Here is a 26,842-nt window from a genome sequence, read left to right as displayed (position 1 = left end):
ATGCGTTCCCTCATTCTGGGCACAAACTGGGTAGGTACCTTCATATACAACAGCTTGGATGGGGAACGAGGTCACACCGCATGGCTGTAGAACCAGTCTCGCTGCATTACAGTTACAGCACATCAACAACTCTGCCTAATTAAAACAGCAAAACCAGGCTCAAGTGCACGCCCTGTGTTACAAACACATCACATATCAGGATTACAAATCATAGAAATAAAGACAAATAATGGCATGAAGGGCATGATAGTTTATTTTAAAAAATTGTACCACACTGATCATGATGACCAGCATACACATGATAATGGCTTTTCTCTTGGGTTTAACATTGCAGTAGTTTTGCATACTGCAATGTTTCAATAGGACCAAGAACGTTAGAGAATAAAAATCTTAGATGAAAATGAACACTAATAATTCTAGTGTCCTCCCCCATAGAATTAATGTAAACCCCTTATGAATCAGTGGCATTATAATGTTATGTGGTTATGAAGAATGAAAGTTCTCTTAGAAGTAGGCAGCATGAATTTATACTTATATAAGTATAACTTGTACTTATACTTCCTTGTACTTTCATCTTTAGTTTTTATAATTTAAGCTATGTCCACCCTGGCTAAAGTACAATCATACAATATACCTCAGATAATTTCCATGCTACCATTGCACAAGTTTAGTGATTTTACTATTAAAAAAAAAAAAATCAAACCACCATCAAAATAAAGAGGCAAATAAAAGTAATTTTTAAATCATTTGAAAAGCGTGGTGCTTATTTGTCCAATACAGACTCAAACTTAAATGCTATAGTTGTAATTTCCAGACTTCTGCAAAATCAACATTTATATATACATATGGGTTTTGTTTACAGAACTGTATTTTGCAATCAACAAGTTTTAGAGAACAATATATTTGGTTACAGTTCCACATATCTGTAGTGAAGAGAAAGTCACATAATGTTCATGATGTTAAATCTGGCTCTAAGTAACCTAAGGTACAAAATTTTGACCAAATATCAAAATGATAATCTGATCTTAAAAATTCAACCCATATGAAACTACTTTTTAGAGAGTAAATGTGCTGTTCAGTAATTATTTCAATAACCTTTTCTGAGTATCTGCAAACTGATCCTTTTCTTTCATCTTTGTGACTCACCAATATTTCAAAGTGACCTCTTCACTTCTGTGTTACCATTTCAGTACCCAGGGATTTCTGAGGCAGCGTAAGTTTGACTTCATAAAAACAGTAGATACTGTAACAGTGACAGTTTTTAAATCTGTAAACTCAATAATCACATTAGTTAGCTCAGCAACTATAAAAACATTGAGATTGGGGCACTGTAAGCCAGAATCTCTTTGTGCTTTTTAAATTAAGCTGCTTTTGAATCTTTTTGGTATTTATCAGCCATCTGTATTTCCCTTATAATAATAAAAGAATATATTTAAAATAAATTTTAAGGTTAAATGTCCTGGGGGGGCTCATCAAGACCTTTTTTTTTTTTTTTTTTTTTAACATAGTATAAATCAATTATCTTTTTCCTTCAGTATTTGGAATAGCAAAAATTATTTCTGGTCCCTCCTTAGATCAATCAACACCACTTTTCATAACATATAACACTGAAATTTACAGACATCCCTGAAAAGTTTTTAAGTAAACGAGTGAATCACAGTGGAGTCTCAATCAGTTAACAGTGTAGATCCATTTTTTTTTTTTTTTAAAAAAACTGAATATTAAAAGAAATCTTCAAGCTAAAAACAAAAACAAAACCCTCCTAAGAACTAAAGCCAAGTGTGTGTTGTCAATGATTCGATACTTTTATCCCCTGACTGATTTAGACTCCTCCTCCTCATGTTGTAAGACATATTTGCTGAAATCTTCACGCCAAGCTTTTGGGACACCTGGGTGAAGAAGCTATGCTACTGTTGCATCTAAGGGAATAGTGGCACCATTTCTTCCCTAATAGACTTCATATCCAAAGATGAGCAATAAATCTCACTCCCCTGCATTTACCAGCATCTTATCAGGAGATAATACTTGCTGTGCAAATTGATGACAGCTGATCCTCCCACCCCACCCCATCCCCTGCTGCCAATATGAGGTTATCATCAGTTTGTCGTTATATGCACTGGCCTTTCACTCTTTCAATCAGAAAAGCTGTGGCTTACTTTAAAAAGGTGGGGAAGGGACGGGGAGAAATGAAAAACCAAGAGTCTAAAGGCACAAGGTCGCATAGCTGCTCTAGTTGGAGTTTGTAAACAGAGAATAGGTTGAATTTAGGTAATCCCAATCTATGAGAGTAAAAAGGCATCCACAGCAGGCTTTTATCCAGCCAGCTTCTTTGAGACCCTTCATGGGTTTTGAGGTCTACAAAGTATGCACTAAAATACCCATACTTCAAAAAGCAATAAGGCAAATAGTATAATCATTATTCCAAAAGTTACAATGGTAGTGTAGGCATACATAGTATAATTTAGTTACAATGTGTGGTACTGTTTCTATTATATAACCATATTAACTGTTTATTTCCTACATAATTATAAATTCAGCTGGGTTTCAGTTGAACACAAAACCGTCCTTGTACCACCACCGATAGTTGGCAATAGCTCTTTGACAGCAGTTTTTATTCTGCTGTAGAAATTATCCTTGAACTGAAAAAGTCCACAATCCAATGTCCAGTCATTAAACACTATCATATTTGTGAAGAGCTTCTTCCAACTTCTGGGTAACTTTTTGGAAAAATATTATTTGTTGTTGTAAGAAATGCTGCATCTGTGATTTAAAGTCTCTTACTCGAATCTGATGGAAGTGGTGAATTTCAGCCAAAGTGGCAAAAGAAATAGTGTTACAGCGATCCTGAATGCCGTCAGCCTTCTGCACCTCCATCTTCCCTTCCTCCACGTGTCGCCTACTCTCCTTGACTTTGGTAAGAGCTCCTGTAGTTAAAAATAACAATTAATTAAAATCCTATATATCCACAAATCCCAATGACATAACTACATATTAAACAGAATCTTGGGCATTATAAATAGTTGCCCAAACTACTTTCAATACCTTTGAAATTTAAAGTAAGGACCATAACTACTCATTTTAAAAAAAGAAGGAATCCAGTAAAGTTTCTGAAAACACTCCCTTTGTTAAAATTTCTCTTCAAAAACTATTGTTTGCCATTCTGACCAACAACCTGTAGTATCTCATCTCCTCCAGGTAGAGATGCTATACATAATTGATAATAAACTGAAAGGAAATGTCCTTTAAAAGACACAACAAGAAAATGCAGTTTTCACACGCTTAAAAGGTGTGACATCATTATTTCCACATATATTAAGAGAATTACACTGTTTATAAAAACATCCCGTAAAGGATCCAAACCCACTTCCTCAGAAAGTCTCACTAAATAATTAAGACTCTAGAACCAGTCTCTGAAACAAGTTAATACCAACACACGTTGTGTTTTGGAATCATGTCACAGTGGTGGAGGGTGCTTGGCAATGCTGCCAGTCTACAACTGGAGGTCACCCTCATCAGGGTTGGCCAAGCCCATATCTTGTCATCCAGAGTAAACACCTAGCTGAAGTGCTCAACACACAGAAAGTGCCTGGTGAAGGGGTGAATTGCGAACACATGTCTGATTTTGACTTCACGTTGCATCGGGAGACCCACACCTGGAGTACAAGGGCTTTAATAAGAATTTGCCCCTTTTTTGGGACTATAAGGATTGTTCAGTGTTAACTCTGCCCTGATGATGACTTAGGAATGATGCCAGTGGTTCCATAATCTCATGCCTAGAAGTATCAACAGAGGGTGTTGCAGGGGTGGGGGTGAAGGATTGGCCACTCCGGCAGGTGCCATATGAAGGCAGGCCCTCCCCTGGAAGCACAGTCATACAAAGACCCAAAAGATTGAGGATGTTTAGGGGTAGGAAATAGGCTATTCCTGAGTTCTTGGGAATGAGTAATGATAAAGCTCAAACCACTTGAACAAAGCCAGCTTAAGAATTCAGATTTCCCTGCTGTGCCTAGCACTCATTCCACCAAACCATACTGAAAGACAAGACAGAACACAGAGAGAAGCAGCTAGAGTGCCTGGCTTGGCAGTCTGAGAACACAGCACTACTGAGGAGGGAACCAGGAACCTTGAGTAGAAGGAGGTACAGAAACTGAGAGACTTTGTTTCGGAAATGTTGTTTTACCCAATGGTGAAATATACGAGGCAAGATGCCCTATTTCTAAATTTCTTCAAATCTCCTACAGAATAATATAAAATATAATATTAAACAAAACCCTTAAAGGTAAAGCAGTATGCTTTTTTGGCATAGTTCAAAGACCTGAGAAATGAAAAAGCACCAACAGCAAATTTCATCCATAGAAATGTATGTGCAGGTGTGTACATATGTACACATTTATTTTCATTGATTTATTCTAAATGAGCCCTTTAAGTGAAAAGCAGCAAAGCCCTGAAACAAGAACACATGGGTACTGCAGCTGCAAGGAGCACACATGCCCACACCACTTCCACCTAAGCCATGGCAGAGAAGCATGCTCTGCTAGACAGAGGAAGACCCCACCCCAGTTCTACTAAGAAGCCATCACTCTGAAAGTAAGGCCTTTTAAACATTTCTACTATGGCTGACAGTATCAGCAAAGCACTAAAATTTGCCTGCTTGAAGAGAAAGACATCTCCCCAACATAAAAAATTAGTAATAATTTATTGTAAAACATTTATCTTTGTTATATTTGTACAAGTTTCACATTTCATATACAGAAATTGAAGTTGAAAAGACAGGAGGGGCCGGGCGCAGTGGCTCATGCTTGCAATCCTAACACTTTGGGAGGCTGAGGTGGGTGGAACACCTGAGGTCAGGAAATCGAGACCAGCCTGGCCAACATGGTGAAACTCCATCTCTACTGAAAATACAAAAATCAGCTGGGCGTGGTGGCAGGCACCTGTAATCCCAGCTACTCGGGAGGCTGAGGCAGGAAAATCGCTTGAAGCCAGAAGGCAGAGGGTGCAGTGAGCTGAGATCACAACACTGCACTCCACCCTGGGCAACAAGAGCGAAACTCTGTCTCAAAAAAAGAGAAAAAAAAGAAAAGAAAAGTATAACAGGTAAAACTAAAGGAAAAAAAATTCAAAAAGACTGAGAATGTGTAGTGGAAAAATACATGTTTTATAATGATAAAGGGAATAGGAAATTAAAAGAGAAAAATCTCAAATGATTTGACTATATTTTCATCTGATTTCAATCCAAGGTACCCGAGGAAGCCACAGTCCTATGTTCAAATGCTAAGGACCAGAATGCAGGATCCTGCCCTGCTCAGAGCTTGACCTACGTAACAGCTATTGCCTGTATTGGTAATATTCTGCAAGTATTACTTGCTCTAACTACTAGCTTTTCACCATAGAGAATAGAGTCCAGGATAGAGAAGCTCTGAAACCTGGCCTTGAATTGGGTGAATGTCAACTAAGTTGCAGCTTGTCAAACTCCAAATTAGTTCACCATATTTTGAGAAACTGCATTGCGTTATACAGAATTACAGACGTGCATCCGTAACAACCAATTTAAAAATCAACAAGTCTAGGGCTTGCCACGGTGGCTCGTGCCTAAAATCCCGGCAATCTGGGAGGCTGAGGCACGGGCATGGGCGAAGCCAGGAGTTTGAAACCAGCCTGGGCAACATGGCGAAACCCCATTCCTATGAAAAATACAAAAATTTAGCCAGTCCTGGCAGTGCACGTCTATAGTCTCAGCTACTCCAGAGGCTGAGGTGGGAGGATCATCTGATTCCGGGAGGCTGAGGCTGCAATGAGCTGTGATCACAGTACTGTACCTCCAGCCTGCTGGGTGACAGAGTAAAACCCTATCTCAAAAAGAAAAAAAAAACAAGTCTAAAGTTTTTACAACTTATATCAGCATACATTTTCCAAAGTCTCGGATACAGCAATGAGTATTAACATCTCTTTGAGGCCCCAGGATCTTGCCAGCATGTAATACCTTCAAGCTTCCTAAGCATACATACTAGAGAAGCCAAGAGGAATTTGGGACTCATTTTCAGTCAGGCATGGTGGCAGGCGCCTGTAATCCCAGGTACCCGGGAAGCTGAGGCAGGAGAATCGCTTGAACCCAGGAGGCGGAGGTTGCAGTGAGCCAAGATTGCACCATTGCACTCCAGGCTGGGCAACGATTGTGAAACTCCATCTTAAAAAAACCAAGAAAACAACAAAACAAAGCAAAAAAAACCAAAGGCTCATTTTTTCCCCAAGTATGAATTTATTAAGTGAATAACACAAAATGTTGCTGTTTTTAAAAGTCCCCAAAAGGTTGGGCTCCGGGGTGATAATTTTAATGTGAACATTTATGGAAAGCCTGGCATGTATAGGGCACACTGATAGAACAGGGAGATTCCAACAGGAGCCACACCGCAAAGCACCGTCAGGGCAGGCAAACTACCCTGACGCAAAGTGAGATAGGTCCACGAAGCACACAATTCTGCATGGGAGTTGAATACGGCTTTCTCCAAGATAACATGTGACCAATGTGACAACGGAAAATGCTCAGAGGGCCTGCTACATGCGCACTGCACTATGGATGGTGGCAGGGTGGAGGGTAGAGAATAGAATATCTGAACAGTAAATGGTAGCTGCTAGAAATAGTAACAACATATGCTAGACATTTTCCATCTAACTTTCACTACATTCTAACTTTCACTACAACTTTACAACAGACATTACTCCTAGTTTTGCTACAAGGAAATTGAGGAAGTTATGCAACATCTTTGAGTCTGACCGTCATCCACATAACCCAGCAGGAGGCTGAGATGGGATCTGACTGCATAACTGACTTCAAAGCAAGCACTACAACTATTTAGAAGAGAAAGTGCTAGCCAGGTGTGGTGACGCACACCTGTACTCCCAGCCACTCAGGAGGCTGAGGCAGGAGAGTCCAGGAATTCCAGGCTGCAGTGACCTGTGATCATGCCACTGCACTCCAGCCTGAGTAATAAAACAAGACCCTGTCTAAAGAATTAAAAAATAAAAACGACATAAAATGGTAAATTAAGGTATTAAATAGCATACTTTAAAAGTACAAATTTGTAGAATAAGGAGAGCTACGTGTAATCAAGGAAGATTATGTCTCCATAAAATTGTAGCCACAAATGTAGAACAAGTTTTTAAAAACAAAAATAACTTCCTTTAACTGAGATGTAACTAAATTGATTTTCTCCCAGATACACCTTCAAAAGAAAGTTAAAAGATGATTAGCAATAAAACAAGTTGACAGTAATATACTTGGAACAAATTAAAAATCGAGAGTTCCTGAATATATCCTGAATTGAAGATAAGAGCTGTTAATGTTCAGAATGACAACACCGAGGGCCTTCCAACATCTGAAGCCAAATGAAAAAAGTTAACTCTTATAAAATACTTTGCAAAGTTTTACAATATATACATCTTTTCCCAAGAAAATAGTTTCTTTTTTTAAAAACTAATCTCATAACTTTCCAATTAGTTTTTTTCTGTACACCTTTTAACAAACAGTAAAGGTATCAGTGCTCTCCTCCCTATGAAAATGGTAAGCTAATTATGGAAGTCAATTGACTAGTTCTGACTAGAAGTAAACAGAAAAAAAAAAAAAAAATGACATCTTTTAAACAGCTCAAGTGATCCACAGACAGACAGCATGAGTGTTTAACACTTGCGGACTAACACACAGAACCACTTTCTGGGGTTCCCAGGAAGCTTCCCTCTACCCACCTCTGCCTAACTCTGCCTAGCTCCTAACTCTGAGTTCAGTCAAAAAGAAAGTGGAAACATATTTTTCCAATAGAAACAGTATTACAAGCGTTGGCTAGATGTGAGTGAAATAGTATTATTATTAGAAGTAGAATTTGGTTTTGTTACAAATGGTTGGGTTCTTACAGTTGATCTAACTGCTCAAACTGGGAATTATGTGTACATATTTTTAGGCTTCACAATTATCTTCATATTCAAAATTGTAAATATCACAAGAAAGGCAGAGAGCAAAATTTTCAGTTCTAGCACGTTGGAGGCAGAAACTATTGGAGCAGAGTTAGATCATCATAGACTTGCTACTTCTAGGATAGCTTTAGAAATTAAGTAATTTGTAGCTGCCTAAGAAACAACTGCAGAGGTACAATACAATCAGCTGCAGAGCTGTAACAAAGTATGACAGAGTTTTTTAAGCATTCTCTGCAGAGCTGTAATAAAGCAGGAGAGCATTTTTCAAGCATTCTCAGGGCTATTCTGCATTGTTTTTTAACCAAACCGGAGGAGTGTAAATGAAAACTAAAAATGTTGCCCAGAATCTAAATAACACAAGGACTACACATTTTTATCACGGAACCAACATGAAAACAGGCAATAGCATCAAAGGCTCTACTTTTTAAGAGGCTAATTTAGGAGGAACATGCCCCCTTGCCAGCCCCCTCCCCTCATAAACATCATATTGCCACCACGCTGCTTTCAAAACAGAAGAGGGAAATGAAAGAATGGGGGAGCAATTATACAATGAAGTCTAAGGTCAAAAGCATCACTGTTAGAACAAACGAAAGATCCCACAGTGCTCATAGTTAGGGGAACAGCTCTAAGATGAAAGAAAATAATAAACAGGTGTAATCAGAGGGAAAAACATTTTCCAACGACAATGTCACTGTAAACTGAAACTGCTTCTTGGGCTAAAGTAACAGACATTAGTTAGCTGCATCTGAAATAGCATGAACATATTACGATTTTATTATGAAAAGAAAGTGCAGGTGCACATTAGAGATTAAATAAGAGGCTGACAATACAGACCAGTGTGAATATACTCTTTAAAAAACCTACCAATGAAGTAGTAACTTTTCCAATTCAGAAGAAAACACTATTTACACATGAAGTAGTGCAGCCTCCCCAAGTTACAAAACCGAAAAGAAATTTTCTTCTCTCTCTATTTAATTTAAATTGTAGACACAAGGTTTCACCATGTTGCCCAGGCGGGTCGGTCTCCAACACCTGAGCTCAAGCGATCCACCTGCCTCAGCCTCCCAAACTCCTGAGATTAAAAGCGTAAGCTGCCACGCCCAGCCTGAAAAATACATTCTTAAAATGAATCTGAAGTACAGGAAAAATAATTATTTAAAGTGAGGCAATAGATTTCAACTACATCCCAAGATAGTGATCCTGAATAGGCAAAAGGAGCCTAGAGTGCCCCCCAGGCTGAGCCTCCAACACACTGCAGCTGTTTCTTCCTCAGGGTATCTCTGGGAAGGAGGCAGGAAGGATCCTAGAGTAAGCTCCTCCTAAGAAGGTTTACCTGTTGAGAGTCAAATTTTGGTAGAGAGTTCAACTTAATTATTGCATTAGTTTGGTGGATTGCTCGAATTCTTCCACAGGATAGAAAGTGCACTCAGGAACTAAAAACCCTCAGTTCTAATTCCTAAAGGAGAGGAAAGAGCCGGAAAGCATCTTCTCACACTCCAGTCCTGGAGACGCCCTCTGGGGAAGGCTAGGCTTAGCTGCTTCCCAGGTGAGAAAGGCAGAGCTGGCTCTCGGATTTTTTTTTTTTTTTTTTAATGCTAAAAAGGTCTTAGAAGATTTTTTATACAATTCTCTCCATTCTACAAAGAAGAGGGTGAGCCACTTGTTCAAAGTCCCACAGCTAATTCATGGCAAAGACCCCACCTCTACCTGCCTGCCAGCCCCGGCACGTCCCATTCTCCCTTCCAAGCAGGGCATCCTCATTCAGGAGACCTACTACCCTTTTTGTGGGCATAGATTGAATGGATTAAGGCCTGAGATGGAGACTTGAACCTGCTACATTGTTGAAAAGGATCCTTTCCTTTCTACATTTTGAGAATTAAAAGGAAAATTAAACCAATATTTTTACTTTGGTTTAGGATTTGTTATTAACAAAATCTCCTAGACTCCCAAGCTGATTCTGTACCTGTAAAATTCCCAACAGGGCTCATTTTCATATCAGTGCAATTGCCAAAGCTCAGAGAAAGGTACTTTGCCCCACTTCTCCATCACCAGTCCTAGCTCCAGAGAAAGCAAGTGTCCTAAATTCACTTCCATCCCCCCTCCTACCTTTTTTCTTTGTATCTAACCAACGTAAGCCATCTCGCAGCTCTAAAGGATGCTCAGGCTGAAAAGAGGAAAGCAAGAAATAACTGTTTTTGTTTATAATACATATGTTCTCAATTTCAGAGGAATTATATTACTCATGTTTGCAATGAATATAAAACAATGAAAACAAAAGAATTTTTAATCATGTGACAAGGTTCATTAATATTACCTTAAAAGGCTCAAATTTTTAAAAATCGTTTAAAAATTATGAATTAGAAATCAGCACCATTTTCAAAAGCATTACACTATTTACAAAGCATATCATTAAACTGTTTCCATCAGTAAAAACACTTAAGATTTCAATGCCAATTTTTTTCTAGAATGACAGTACGAGAGTAGTGAATCTCTTGAGTCATGTAGCCCATGCGCACATATTACGAATGCACTGCAAGCTGAAACTCAAGAGCACACTAGTAGATGCACTTGCACTGCACTAAACTTTTCTGTTTCATGTTCCTCTGCTTCTCATTCGCAGGGAGAAACAACTTGCCTGGAAATTTCTGACCCATCAAAGTGAGACGGGGGAAAAAAAGAAAAAAAACAAAAGCAAACCCTCATACACTGTACTGCCGCAGGCATTTTAATCAGAATTTTCCTAGAAACTTCTGACCCATCAAAGTGAGACAGGGGGAGAAAAAAAAAGAAAAAAAAAAAAGCCCTCATACACTGTACTGCCTCAGGCATTTTAACCAGGCAAGGCCCTGCCCTCCCTTTAAAGAAGCTGTCTGGCCTCCTTACTGTTTTCCCTCTTTCTGCCTGCCCCCAAACTCAGGCCCCCACGGGGCTTGCCATGACTCCAAGAGGTCCCCGCCCAACCCCATCCAGTTCTTGTACCTGAACTTTGCCTTCTTTTCCTCAATCCAATCTCTTATTCTCAGTATGTTTTGTCTCTTCTAAGACTAATTATACAAAAGGCCCAGTCACTAAGCAACAGGAATCCAAAGCTACATTTTCTCCCTTTAAAAAAAAAAAGAAAAAAGAAAGCACCTTATTTAATTTTGAAATCATGAATGTGCCAAAAACATTAACTCGATTTCTGTCTTCCAAGGGCCCTTCCCCAGAAAACAGAAGCCATGGTGTATGGGAAAGAACAGGAGACAGGCTGAAGGGCAACAGGGACAGCTGCTTAGAAGTCGCTCAAGACTGGACTCGGCCTGTTTTTCTTCATTCCCTGGCACATGTAACATGCTGAAAGAAAATGCTAATTTGGTCAACATGGCCTATTGGGTTCTTATCCTCTCATTGCTGGGATCCACACCCTGGCCTTCCCTGCTAACTCCCCATTAACTTCTTCCCCTCCCCTTTCCTTCCTCCCTGTTGGTCTCCACCTACTTGTTGATTACCCTTCCCCCTCTCTGCTCTAATATTTATTTTTACTTTTTCATATTGTTTTGAGCAAAACGTCTCAAAAAGCAAAGGCCAGCAGCATCCACTTAAAATAGAGAAGCAGGACGGCCATCCAGCCACTGGACCATCACAGAGGAGTGCCTGCGCTGTGCACACCTGTGCTCTGCACTTTGCATGTCTCATTTTCTTCTCTTTAACCCTGAAATAAAAGTAATCATTGCCACCATTTTCAGAGGCAGAAAGTGAAACTCCGGGAAACTAAATAATTTTACTCAGTGTCCAGCTGCATGTGAACCTGGGTCTGCCCAACTCAGGCAATTCCCTTGTACGTGGCCGACTGCCCTACCCATGGCAATCGCAAAGCCCCATAGACCGGCCTCAAACACAGCACACTACACCAGTACCCCACGCCTCCTAGGAGCCTATGCCACCAACATAGGGATGAGCAACCCACAAACCACCTCCAGACCCTAAATACTATTCCTGCATGGATTCATACTAAGTGGGCTCCAGGATTTGGACCACATTAATAAACCCTGGAGGGTACAAAATTAATACTGAACTCAAGTCAGGGAAAGCAATTTTCTGAATGGACTAATAAAGGTCCCTAAAGCTAATAGATATCAAAATTCAAAGATAATTTAAAATGCACTTTTAAATTCATAAATATAATAAATGACAAAGAGAACTTTTGAACCATTTTGAAAAGGAGGGAAGAGGATAAAGACAAGCATAGTCAATTGCAAAAAGAAAAAAACCTGGTTGCTTGATGGAAAAAAAAAAAATCACTTAAAGAATTCAGGCCTCTAAGCTTGATTTCATCCTGAAGATATCATCAGTCTGTTTCAGGTAAAAGTGTTGCTATACTCTAATTAAGTAGTTCTTATAGTTTCATTCAGCAATTACCTAATGTCTAAATGCAGAATGATATTCAGTTTGAATACAAATATTCACTTGAGTATAAATACCTTAAAACATGATTACTTTTACTTACTATGCATATGTATTCATACAGTTCACCTCATTCCAAAAATGAAGAGAGAAATCACATGATTGTACCTCTTGTGGTTTATCTGGCAAAACTGTTTCTTGCTGGTAATTTTATATATATAAAGGTTCTGGTGTTCCAGTCTATAATGAATATTAAATATGTGATAAAATTACTAGGGTGATAGTTTCAGGAGAATTCTGAAAACACAGTGTCTTTATTTGAGAAGTGTTTTTGGGTATGATGGCTAAAATGTTGCCTATAGCCAAGCAAATATAGATGAAGACTTTAAAATCTGAGAATGAGAAAGAAAACCATGTATTGTTTCTTTTCTTAAAGATCTGATACCCATAGAATCTTAATAAAATAATGTAGACATACTATCCTTGATAATGCTGACCATACAATGAAACTTTTAAAAAACTGATTTTGTAAAGTAAAACTTATATAATGGTTCAAATTCAGAGAATACAAATTGGGGCCTGAAGTCTGCAGTGCCCAGTTCTTTAATTACCTGAGGTATGTGCACAGATACTGGTACTAGTCTCTACCAAAAAAAAAAAGCAACAATAGATATGTTTGCAAGCTGCCAACACTTTTGACACATGACAACAAGCATATCTGTACCAAAGAAAAGAGTGAACTCGGGAAAGTTCACTCTTTCATGAAAAGGTAAAACCTTATTCTCTTTTTTTCTAGAAAGATAAAGGGAGACCCAAGCCAAAATAAATCTAAATAGAAGCTGCTAAAATAAATCTAAACGGAAGTCCCACTAGATGGGGCCAGGAAGAGAGTAAAGTGGCCCAGCTCTTTAGAAGAGAAGCGAAGGCAAGGCGAGCCACACGCGCGGAGCCAGGGCACTTATGGGACCCTATCTGAGAGCGCTGTGGTTCATGCTGGAGTTAGCAGAATATTTGCAAAGAATGCATTTCTCGTTTTCAGGTAATTTTCCAGTTTTTATCTGAAACTGTAAACGCCATTGTCCCAATTGCCACGTATGCCATGGTGGTACTGCCTGGTGAACAGCACAAGCACTCTTCGTTACCCTGAGTACCACTTCACATCCCTTCATGATCACAAAGCTGTGGAGATAATTCCTAACCTCAGCTGTTTTAAACGTAAGGACACTCCTCACTCCTGTGGTTTTCCTGCTGCCTTGCACTGGCAGGGCCCAGGTGTCCGGTGGCTGGGAGTCTTTACTCTGACCACATCTGGACATCCTTGCATGAAATCATAAATAACCAACTAAACACAAAACAAAGCATCTAAAAATGTATCAAGTTTTAAAATATACGTGAAATACAAATCATAAAACGTGAAAATGTACAGATTATCCACACTAACATCTATTAGTATTTAGTTAAAAACGTCTTGCTGCAGACAATAGGTGGTTCTGGTGAAAATCACAAATGTCAACATAATTAAACACAATAAAAGGCCTGGAAAATAGGATTTTCTAAGACTCCCTTCAACCCCATTCCTGGTCTTTCCTTTTAGTCCTGCTCCTCTTCTCAGTCTGCCTACCTCTTCTATCACTGGTTTCACTACTTTCTACCACCCAAACTTAAAACCTCTAAGGTAACACTAGATTCCTCAGGAGAGCCAGCGCCTCACCAGGTCCTGCCATGATACCTAGCAGGTGTCTCGAATTCACCTGTTCCTTTCCAAAACCAACTCTTCCCCTGGAGTACTCTAAAAGCCTTCTCATCTCTGCCCGACCAACAGGAGTAACTTCCAAAAGCCCTGCCTCAGGGAGCCAGGGTGCACCAGCGAAGGATGCCTCAGGGAACTTGCAGTTTAAATTTCTGTGGTTTGGCTGGGTGCGGTGACTCACACCTGTAATTCCAGCACTTTGGGAGGCCGAGGCAGGTAGATCACCTGAGGTCAGGAGTTCGAGACCAGCATGGCCAACATGGTGAAACCTCGTCTCTACTAAAAATACAAAAAATTAGCCGGGAGTGGTGGCAGGCACCTATAATCCCAGCTACTCAGGAGGCTGAGGCAGGTGAATCACTTGAACCCAGGAGGTGGAGGTTACGGTGAGCCGAGATCGCGCCACTGCACTCCAACCTGGGTAACAAGAGCAAAAGTCTGTCTCAAAAAAAAAAAAAAAAAAATTCTGTGGTTCAGCTCCTGTCTGCAAAATGGGTATAAGAAGAGCATTTATCTCAAAAGCTCCTATGAAGCTTAAATAGATATAAAAAATATACAACACAAAGCACCATGCTTGGCACACAGGAAGTCTTCAAAACATGATAGCTATTTTGATTATGATTAAATGTCACTCTTCAGTTTGAAACCTTTATGGCTGCTGACTGCCTGTAGAATAAGTCAATTTTCTAACAAGCATGTTACGTATTGTAGCATAAGAAGTATCAGTCTCAACTTAAGGAAAATAATGCGCTCGAATCCTAGCTCTCCTCATTAGCTCCGTGAGCCTGGAAATCACTTAACTTCCCTGAGCCTCAGTTTTCACAGCCACCAAATGAGATGACACCACTTTGGGGGAGTTAAAAACTGCGCTGAGTTAAATAGTGTACCCCTAAAATCTACATGGAACCTTTGACTGTGACCTTTTTTGGAAGGAGGGTCTCTGAATATGTAATTAGTTAAGGTAAGGTCATTCTGGATTAGGGTGGGCCCTAAATCTAGGACAACGGGTGTCCTTAAGAGAAGACAGAGACAGAGAGACAGGGAGAATGCCACGTGAGGATGGAGGCACAGACTGAGGTGATACAGCTGCACAGCAAGGAAAACCAAGGGCTGCTGGCAACCACCAGAAGCTGGAGAGGCAAGGGAGGGGTCTCCCCTAGAGCCTCTAAAGGGAGCATGGCACTGCCACACTGTCCTTCCAGACTTCTCGTCTCTAGAACTCTCAGAGAATCCATTTCTGTTGTTGTAAATCACCCAGTTTGTAGGACTTTGTTACAGCAGCCACAGGAAACTAATACAATAGCTGATAATTAATGCTGAAAAATATTTTTCAGCATTATCAGGTATTGTATTAATAACATAGTTACTCCATGTTACACACAAGGAAACAGAGGTTAAGAAGTGTGTGGCCCAAGGTTACACAGTGAAGCTGGCAGGAATTCAAACCCATCCGGTTTTATTCCATGCTAACAACCACACTGCTGTCATACCCATTCCTGCATGGAATTAAGACAAGGTATCGCTTCTGAATTTTCTAGTGGAAAAAAAAAAAAAAAAAAGGACATATATAAAATGTTTGGAATACTGCTTATCACATAGTAAGTGCTCAATAAAGAGTAGCCACTCCCAGCCCCCTAACCTGCTTGTCCTCCAAGTCAAGGGTCAGCAAACATTTTCTTTAAGGGCCAGACAGTAAGCATTTTAGGTTTTGCAGGTCCAGAGGGAAAATTGAGGTTATTATGTAGGGCCTTATAGAACCATTAAACACAGAATCATTTAAAAATACAAAAACCATTCTTAGCTCAAGCACTGTAACAAACAGGTGCCTGGGTGAATCTGGCCCGTGGGCTGTCGTCTGCAGACCCCGCTCCAGGCCATCTCCAGGCATCTCTACTGGTGACCCAGAGCCTCTAATCTGCAGGTCATTTTGTACTTCTCCCTGTCCCTTACCCCACTCTGCAGGCAAGCAGCCCCTTCTGTGTTCTGCTCCCACCCCCATGGACACTCCCCCCCATTAGGATGTTATCACATCTGGTCTGAATTCCTGTGAGAGCTCTCCGTTTCACTTAACCCCCAACCACGTTCTACACCTGCCACCAGGACCTGTCCATCTTAAGTGAAGGCCTGACCATGTCAGCACCCCATATGATCTTCCATGTTTCCTCTATAACCTCCAACAGCAGCTGTAAACCCAGCAGTACCTCAAAAGCAAGTGAGGAGCTTTTCAAAGAACACCAATGTCTAGGCAGCACAGACATTCTGATTCAGATCCAGGGTGGGGCCCCATTTTCTGCTGTCTCCCCTCAGCAGCTGGTTCTGAGAGGCAGTCAGGACTGATCCCATAGGGTTCGGCCCACAATGCCCTTCCCCCACTCTGCCGGCTGGGCAAACTTCCACTTGTTTTCAAGACTCTTCTTAGACTGAGACTGGCAGAAGCCACCCCTGAACCTTCCCATCCACTCCCCATAATTACTCCTCCTTCTGTCCTATTTCACATCATGGTGCATGTCCACGACTGTGTCTCACACCGTACAGTGACAGCTCCTCACTTCAGTTCCCTTCACTGACCTGAGCACTGGGTACCTTGCTTATCAATTACTGTATGCTTATCAAACCTATGCTAAAGCATTTTAAGATCAGGAGTGCGCTTTCCCCCTATGCTCCTCCAAAAGTCACACTGTGACCATATTTCAAAGGGAGAATCCAAATGCTGCCCACTCAAGCCTCTAACACAAACTGACAATTCCTCTCTATCCCCCGGACTCAATGCACCGTCTTATTCGCAGCACTAAGTTAAATCAACCTTCTATCTCAGTCCTCTGTGCACACATTCTACTTCCCTCATGGAATTGAGAGAGTCTCCCATGAGGGCAAGTACCTACTGCTCCACACATGAGCTCAGTGCTCCATGTGCATCCAAGTCAAGCAACAAGGTGAATGTATTCTCTGGATCTTGTGCTCTGAATTAAGCAAATGAGACCCCAGTAAAAATATTATAACTAAAACTTACTAAAGAGGAAAATGTGTGTATGTATATGTGTGTGTGTGCATGCGTAAGTTTAAACACCAAGAATCAATATAAAGTGAAATCATGAGGTATACAATATTAATTCTCTGGCACTTTAAGCATTTTCAAACTTCCTCTCCCCTCCCCAATGAATTACGGAAAGTCATTTCATAAACACATAACTCTAAGACTTTTAAATCACTCACATTGTTAATGACTTCATCCATAAAATACATCCAGATTCTATCTTTATTTCCTGTACACTTTTAAACTGTTATCCATCATCATATAAATGGAAAAACAAAAACATCTTATAAATCTATTTCAAGATCAACCAAGTAGCTACTGAGTGCTTACTTCATTAATTCAACAAGCATTCATTAAGTACTTGCTATGCATGTATAAAACAGTATTTAACAGCTACACAACACAGGAACATAAAAAACCCACACACTAATAACTGAGCATCGCATAAGACAAGTATTCACAAAACGACTACAATCCAAGGGGGATACTCCAAGGAAGGAGACTAGACCTGAAGCTTGAAAGTGCTTGTGTTGGGGTGGGGAGACATGGAACAGAATGCATGAGCCTGATCTACCTAAAAGGAGAAAACTCAGGTCCTGATTGCTGCTCCCCACTGCTGTTCTGACAATTCTTATTGTAGGCCAGGTCAAAATTGCAGAGTCACCATTGATGACTCCTCTTTCTCTCGCATGTCACATCCTTCACAATCCCATCCCTCAGGAAAACCTGTTGATTCTACCTCCAAAATATATCTGGAGGGGGATCCCCTCCCCTACCACCTCTGTTGTCTCTACTTTGGTTCAGGCCACCAGCATCTCTCACCCGGATTACTTGAGAATTTCCTACTAGCTCCCTGCTTCGATCCACCTTTGACTGCCCCACGCCATTCTATTCTCACTGCTCTGGACTAAGTCTGTTAATATGTCCAGTTGGATGTCATACCTTGGCTCAAAACCCTCTAATTGCTTCCATCTGACTTGGGCTTTCATCCCAAGTCCTAACAGTGACCTGCAAAGCCTTGCAAATCTCACTTTCCATGACCTCATCTCCTAGGATCCTCTTAACTCCAACCACCTGGCCTTGCTGTTCCTCAACCTGCTTGGCACATGCCCACTCCAGGGCCTTACGTTAGCTAAACCCTCTGCCTGACAAGCTCTCCCCTGAGATACCTGCTTGGATGACTCCCCTGACTCCAGAGTGATTCAGGTCTCTGCTTAAATCTCACTTTCTCAATGAGACCTACTTTGAGCACTCTTTCTAGTACTTCATCCTCCCTCCCATGCCCTCTTTCCCTGCTCTACTTTTTTCTCCTAGCACATACCAAACTCCAACATACATTAAAACTTACTTCCTGTGTTTGTTTTTCATTGAGTGTCTCCACTCTGCTAGACTGCAAGCTCCACAAGGGTGGGGATCTTTGTTTTGGCCACTGATGCAACACTAGCATCTTGAATAGTGCCTAGACAATGAAGGGTATGTACCTATTTGTTGAATAAAATCTAGTTTATCTTTTAGAGCGCTCTATGAATAAATCTAATGATTTTAGCTCCCCTTCCTTCACTGTCCCCTTACCTGCAAAATAACAATTTATTTAGCAGAAGAGGAAAGTCAAATTACAGTGAGAGATAAGTCATAAGAAAAGGTACAGAAATGACATATGGACTAAAACTCGTTCAAATTAAAGTTTAATCAAGCTATAAGATCAATATCAGAGGCTGGGCACAGTGGCTCATGCCTGTAATCCCAGCACTTTGGAAGGCCAAGGTGGGTGGGTAGATTGCTTGAGGCAGGAGTTTAAGACCAGCCTGGCCAACACGGTGAAATCCCATCTCTACTAAAAAAATATAAAAGTTAGCCAAGCATGGTGGCACATGCCTGTAATCCCAGCTACTCAGGAGGCTGAGGCAGGAGAATCTTTTGAACTCGGGAGGCGGAGGTTGCAGTGAGCCGAGATCGCATCACTGCACTCCAGCCTGGGCAACAGAGCAACACTCCATCTTAAAAAAACTGTCATAATTTATCTCTTTGGTGGTCCTATTAATTTGGGTCAGAGAGAAGTCGCTCCAGCTGTCTATCACACTGCAGCTTCAGAATACCTGGGAACCCTCACCAGGCGGCAGCAGGCCAGGTATTAATCACTTTTACATTCCAAGTTCCTAGTGAGGTAAGCCTGCAATGCATGTTTGCTGATATGAACTAAACGTACATAAATGTTCTTTCATACCAATTGGTAAGGGCTTTTCATGCTCCCAGATAACAGTCACATAAGCAGACAGAACACTATTAAAACCAGCCTGAAACAATGTCTAAAAGTTTCCTGGATACGTAAGACTAATCTTATTTTTTTAAAAAGTCAACTAACAAAATGGTACCTAGGAAATGATGAACCTCCCTTTATTGATGAGGAAACTGAAGCTCAGAAAGTTAAGTGATTTGCACCAGAACACAAGTGATTTGGGTTGGAGGGAGCCAGCAGGAGACAGTTAACATACACTCTTCAATGTGAACAACAACAAACCAGTTACTCCAAATAACATCGACATTTATCCCAGTTACCATTACTTCCGGTGTGCAATACAGGGCAAACTGATTAAAGTAGATATTTAATTGCTAGACTGAAGACTCCTTGAGCTTTTGTACTTTTGCCTGCAATTCGGGTGGCAATAGTTTGCCAGGAAGGATGATAAGATTACTGAAATTGTCCTTCAAAGGAGAGTGCTCTTAATTTTTTTTTTTTTTCCTTTTTAAGATACAAGGTCTCACTGTGTTGCTCTAGCTGGATTTGAACTCCTGGGCTCAAGTGACCCTCCTTCCTCAGCCTCTCATGTAGCTGCGATTACACGCATGTGCCACCATGCCTGGCTGCCATTGCCTTTTAAATTCACCTATTTTTCAAAAATAAACATTTAGTGACTAGCACTAACATTAATTATTATGCTGAACCATAACATTTAATTATTATGCTGACCTTGTGAGGAAGGTCCCCCACTTGGCCAAAGATAACTGAGCATTACGCAGGTTAAAATAACTTGTTCAAAACTCCTCCATGCTCACATACTGACTCTCCAGAGCCCATGCTGGTCCCAACAGGCCAGCTCCCACGGCGATGAGGCTCCGCACCCACGGCTTTTTGGCTTGGCTGTGCCCTTCACTGGCACAGCTCTCTCAGCAGACCCAGCCTAGTGCCATCCCCTTGGTGCAACTTCTGGGGCAGACTGACCCATCCACCAGGCTCTCAGAAATCTGGTACAAGGACCTGCCGAGGCTGACTGACCTGTCTTTATAGCTAGTCAAAGAACTCACTAAAGACCAGAGGCCTACCCAGCCCTCCTGCAGACACCGGCAGAGCGGCCAGATTCTAGTTGGTGTTGTATAAATGTGGGATATGATACACGTCTGCCTTCCGGATATAATCTCGTCAAACAGAGCTCAGCATTACTCTGCCACTTTATAATCCTTTAGTTAATGATACGGAGCTTCAAAATTATATGGCAAATTAAATCTAACTTGATATTTAAACTTTGATTTAAAAATACATGAGGCAATACAATAATAGTTTTTTATTCAGCCCGAAGAGAAGGAACATGTTAAATAGTTCAAGGGAAGGGTTTGTAAGTGAATCACAGAACTTCTCACTTGTTTGGGTTCTGGCATCATGCTTGGAAGTCCCAAGATGGCCAGACAGGACAACATTTCTGAACAAGGAAACCCCATAGGCTCCCTGAGTTACTGGGAGGAGGGTGGGAGTGCAGGTCCTCTGCCTGCCTTCAGTCCCACTGCAATCGGTGTGACTCTGAAGGCTATGTGGCTCAAAAAAGAAGTCTGAGAAACTCCTGACAGGGTGGTATGAGCAGTGCCCATGCCCAAGACTGTCCTTGCCCATGCCCAGTTTCATGCCCAAGACTGTCCTTGGGCAGTCACATTTATATTTTAACCAAAGAACTGAGTCATGTATTTCAAAAGCACCAAAGGTTATCTTATTTTCCCTAAGAAAACAAACTGGGGCAAAGGGTAAGCCCCAGACCTGTTTTCTTTTTAGAGATATGAAGTCTTCTTAGAGAACGTCTGGGGGTAAATGCAGCAGAGAGGAGAAATGGGTTCAACTAAAGATGGAGTGGAAAACAAAAAGAATGAACAGCCTCAATTTCTAGCCCAGAGGTTTCAAAAATAAGGATGAATTTGCAAACAGCCCTGACTTCTTAGAGCTTTTTTCTGTATTCCTGGCACCACCCTTTCAGGGCTATTTTTAGCTACAGGAGAATGGGGAGCAGACAGGGAAGGTCTCAGTGTGGCCCAGCCTTACCTTGTGTGCCCTGCTGGGACTCCAGCTATCTTTAATTAATGTCGGAAGGACATGAGGCCAACTCTACTAGTGGTAAAAGGAAGCACAATGGTGAAATTCTACCCAGCAAGACTGATAGGCCCACTACTGGTATACCATTCCTGAGGTCCTGGGGCTATTTTTTATTGAAAAATGGCTCCATCTGGAACACTTAAGAGAGCAATGAAGTAGATTCTATATATTCAAGAGTACAGAAAACAGGACTTCCTATTTACTTATCTAGTCCTGCCTCCCTGTTTCACACAGCCCAAACCGACAAATCAATTTAACACTATTATACACCTTTTCTCTAGAATAAAGCCATTTCACTTAAAAGAACTTCCTTTAGCCATCTTTATTTAGTCCAAATTCCTAAACAAGGATGAAACCAGTATTTCTCATCATCTTTTACAGTCTTTCCTTTTTGCAATAACCCCAAGAGGTAAACCTAAAGCTTTTAAACCTCAACTTGCTGCCCCTAGATTTAGCTTTATTAAATATTAGAGATCAATTACTTCTTTGGAAACAAAACTGAATATGCCAAGAAAGTAATAATAAAATATATTCCTCAGTACTACCCCAAACTCACCAACATCAACACCATAAAGGTATACTGCAGACAGGCATGATAAAGAGGGAGAACATAACATGCTATCACTTAAGAAAAAAAAATCAAGACCACAGGGGTTACATTTCGGTGACAAATATGTGCACAGTGCCTAGTTGGGGATTGATGAGCTGCCTATGAACAAAGAACTTAAAGAACTCCCATTAGGTCGAAGCAAAACACAAATAAAATTTCAGTAGATTCTGAACTCCCATCTAATGTACCGCAGACTACAGCAAACTACCATCTTTCTTTGCTCAACTCCATTAACCTAAATAGTTCTGTTTATCTAAGACTCCATTCATTGATGGAAAAAAATCAAAATTCCAGAATTCTCTTTTGGCTGAAGGAACTGTATCGCTTTCTTCACTTTTGCAGAAAGTGTGTACATTAAAACCATTACTAAAGAATGGGTTCAGTATTTAGTACAGTCAGGAAAATGTCAGCCCACCACATTTAAGAGTATTTGAGTTTTCCACCCTCATTTTGTAGCTGGGTTCTCACCAGGATGGCCTCAGACATCCGTCCCGAAACCAGTGTGTTTTCTGAATGGGACACAAAGGCACACTGCAAGAGATGCTCACACTACTGAAATGTCACTCAGGCTGAGTGCCTGGGAAGTTCAGCAAAGAAGAGTCTAGCAAGACTTGCTTCCCCTTCCCAGTTTTTATTAATTAAGCCTATATGGGAAGGAAGAGGTGCCATGAGATGACCAGGCAAAAATAAAGCTATAAGGAAAGTACATTCAAAGATAATTTGCTGGAGAAGCTTACGAGGGGGTTGATAGTTAAACTGCAGCCAGCAGTTTAACACAGCACTGCCCGATAGAACTTTCAGCACTGATGGAAAAGTTCTATCATCTCTGTTGATCAATATTGAGTTCCTTAGTCACATTAGCCATATTTCAAGTGTGTAACAGTTGGAGTGGGGGAGGTGATGGAATTGAGGTGCTCTTTACAATCACAAGTCCTGAATACGCTCAAAAAGCTTTTATCCTGGCTTATGATATTTGTCTCATCTATACTCCTAAAAATGGCCTACACTAGCATCCTTGATAAACACTGGCTATAAGCAAATGCTTTAAGCCTTATGTACTGTACACTGTCACTTTAAATGGTAGTACTTTCTAAAGATGTGTCATCTAGGGACATAGGCTCACTGTACATTACACACCAAGATTACAGCAGAAACAAACTATACTGAACATCAACTGCTGTTCTTTCCAAAGTTCCTAAAGATTATGTTTAGTGCTCTTGGATCTGTTTAAGCCACATAAAATGATACTGGTTTTAATGAAGGAAGTTTTTCAAATCCCAAGTGACAGGAGACAAATCCAGTTCTATAATTAAAAAAAGATAAACTAGGCTGGGCATGGTGGTTCATGTTTGTAATCCCAGCACTTTGGGAGGCTGAGCTGGGAGGATTGCTTGAGCCCAAGAGTTAGAGACAAGCCTGGGCAACATAGCAAGACACTTGTCTCTACAAAATAAATAAATAAGTAAATAAACTACATATTTTTTGTTTTTTTGTTTTGGACACAGGGTCTTGCTCTGTCACCCAAGCTGTAGGACAATGGTTCAATTATGGCTCACTGCAACCTCAAATAAACTCCTATCCTCAAGCAATCCTCCAGTATCAGCCTCCCTAATAGCTAGGACTATAGATATGAGCCACCATGCCACGCTAACTTCCTTATTTTTTGTAGACATGGGAGTCTCCCTGTGTTGCCCAGGCTGGTCTCAAACTCCTGGCCTTAAAGCAATCCTCCTGCCTCGACCTCCCAAAATGCTGGGATTACAGGCGTGACCCTGGCCATAACCAGATGGTTTAATAGACTAAGTAGACCATTGCTATAAACTCAAAACTGATATTAGAACACACACCATACCTTTTCTAATACACAATTTCAAAAGCAGGCCACTTGACAAAGGCTGAGTGCATGGTATGATTGACAGTGAATGTACTGATGCCAACCTAAAGTAGACAGACACCGGCGGCCCAGCACATATGTCCAAGTGTCTGTACTTGGTTCCATCCTTTCAACTATTTACCGGTAATTTGCACAAACTCACAGAAATGTGTAAAAGGGCAGCCAGCATAGGTCCAGAATGATGTAACACAATGGAATTTAAATGCTAAGTCCCTCTATTAAGGTTCACAAAGGAAGTTCCACCAACACCAGCCAAAAAAGTCAAAGATTCATAACAATTTATATTTTTAAAAAAAGGCATAGAGAATGTAAATACAGGTTTAATATAGGTCAACAGCAATGTGGTTGCACAAAAAGCGAATTCAATATTAGAGTGCATTTACAAATTGCAAATTGCCAAGAAAGTTACTGCTCTCTACTAAAATTAGTACTGATGTCCAAGGTACTACCTTTCAGCAGCAGCAACAAGACTGAAAGCATTTGATCATTCTCCCAGCAAGCCCCTTTCCCCCATAAGAGTCAGAAGACCAGTCACACATTTGGAAGGGGAAGGAGAGAAGCAGAGAGGAAGGAAGCGAGACTGCTGTCTCCAAATGTCTGAAGGCGGTTCCAGGGAACAGAAAGACAATCAAGGGAGGCAAACTTCAGTTCAATGCAAGAAAAGACATGCCAGAGATTAGGGTTGCTCATAAACGGACTGGCACACAAGAAAGGCAGTGAGCACTTCATCAGTAAAGGCCAGACCTGCTCAGGAAACAGGGACAGTAAGTTTCCCTGCTGCCTAGCCGCCCTTACACTGGACATTCACAGGCAAGACTGCCTCACTAACTCCCACACCTCCCCATTCTCTCAATCAAGGCATTATATCAGAATGCACATTAGTGAGAAATGTTAAGACAAGGACTACTGCTATATATATATTTTTTTAATTTGCAAATTCCGGTGCTTTAGCAAAGGTCAGAGACACTAACAACTATTAATAACTCATGAACTCTGACAGTTGGACAGCTAACTCACAGGGATACCAGTAACACCACTCTCAGATCCAATCCTCAGATTATATTCACTCTATGTCGTTTCCCTATACAATTTTCCTAAGCAACGTTCTCAATTTCAGTACATTAATAGATTTCAAACTCAAAATGAGTACGCTTTTCCTGAAATTAGGGTTTTTACTTCACTTCACAAAGTAAATTAGGGTTTTTACTTCACTTCGCGAAGGTTGCAGGCAAGAATTCTTTGCAGGAAGTTCTTAAGCTCCGAGAATTGATCTTAATTCCTCTACCAAAGCAGAGATTGAGAGGTGTGGAAGGGTGAAAGCAGATTTCTCTTTATTTACAGACATCCGTTCTTCTCCATTATTTCCTCACTTTTTGAAACCGACCACTAAGTGACAGTGCAGTGTTCAAACAGATGCCTAACATGGTTTGGGTTCCCTTCTAATTCTACCCTCGTCTGAAGATTACAGATCTGAGCAGCTCATTACTCAACTATTCAAACTCTAAAATGATAGCACTCTTATCAAAGGTACTCTTTGAACCTTCGAGAAAGAGTACTCACTCCCTACCGGGAGATACTCGAGGAGGAAGCTGCCTGTCGAGCAATCCACCTTACACTCGGGAAAAGAGCCAGGCGTCCACGTCTCTGCTCGCTTCCCCACCGGTAGAATATGAGTCTGAAACCCACAGTAGTACTGCTGTCGAAGTCACCCCTTTCAGCCTGCACAATACACTCCATATCACCTGATCTAAGGGCCAGGCTTTACCTTTCTGAACGTGGATGATGTCCGGGAAGTTGGCCAGATGCCCCTGATACAGCGCTAATAGGTCCATGACGGGATCCAGGTCCTGCCTGGGCTGCTCCGCGAAGAGCTCGCCAATGGCGTCATAGGCATCTCCGGTGAAGGCGATGGCCTGGTTCAGGCCCACCGAGAAGGCCTGCTGGTCCAGCTCAAAGGCCTGGCTGAGGCCGCGGAAGGACTGCCCCACTTTCTGATACTCCTTTTTGAAGCCGGTCACCTGCTTGCGCGCGAACTCATTGGCCGTGTGGTTGAGCTGCAGCGCGCTGTCGTCCATCTTCTTGGTGAAGCACTTGAAGCCGTCGATCTTGCTCTCCACCTCCTGCAGGTCAAGGGCAGCGGCAGGGGGTGTGCTGAGGGTCAGGAAGAAGTTGGCACCCACCATCTCGTCCTTCTCGGCTTTCCTCTTGCCCTGCTTCCAGGCTTTCTCGTCGGTGCTGCTGGGGCACGTCAGGAAGTGCTGGAAGACGTCGCACTGCGCCAGCACCGGGTGGCTGGCCATGTGGTTCATCCACCAGATCAGGCCCTTCCTTCGCTTAGAGATGAAGTCCTCCTCGAAGCGGCCGGTGGCCTGCTTCTCCGGCAGGTGGGGCACGGAGATGACTGGGAACTTCTCCGCCAGGCGAGCGTAGAGCCAGTCGAAGTGCTTGTAGCGCCGATGCACCGGCACCTGCGTGTGCGTGGGCACCAGCTTGTAAGAGATGTAGCTCTTCATGCCCTTGAACTTGGTCTGCTTGGTGGGGTCGTCGATGGTGCACTGGAACGGGTAGGGGTTCTCCTGCCACTCGGGGCCATAAGGCCCCAGCACCACGCACAGCTTGTCCCCGTCCTTCACGAAGCCTGACGCCTCCCCCAGCACGAAAGCCTCCCCGCCGGACTTGACGAAGGTGGAGAAGCGGTTGAGGTTGCGGCTCACTGTGGCCGAGCTCTTGGCCCCCGACGGGTGGTGCTGCGGAGGCGCCGAGCCGCTGCGGGAGCCCAGGGACAGGTCGGAGCGCGTGGACAGGCGGTAGCGGCCGGCTGCGCCCACACCCGCCGAGGACGAGCCGTC

General features: G+C 41.8%; 1 protein-coding gene across 1 annotated transcript; it reads right to left on the bottom strand.

The window, feature by feature from the left end:
• Positions 1–232: 232 nt before the first annotated feature.
• Positions 233–26,842, bottom strand: SNX18 (sorting nexin 18; the record flags this gene model as incomplete). The annotated part of the gene is made up of 2 exons (XM_011939373.1): positions 233–2,924; positions 25,759–26,842. Coding segments are annotated over 2 exons (1,338 nt in total), but the record flags the coding sequence as incomplete, so codon positions are not given.

Source organism: Colobus angolensis, unplaced genomic scaffold, assembly GCF_000951035.1.
Source record: "Colobus angolensis palliatus isolate OR3802 unplaced genomic scaffold, Cang.pa_1.0 Scaffold180, whole genome shotgun sequence".
Classification (NCBI taxonomy): domain Eukaryota; kingdom Metazoa; phylum Chordata; class Mammalia; order Primates; family Cercopithecidae; genus Colobus; species Colobus angolensis.
The sequence above is the reverse complement of the archived record's forward strand: the minus strand, read 5'-3'. Positions and strand labels throughout refer to the sequence as shown.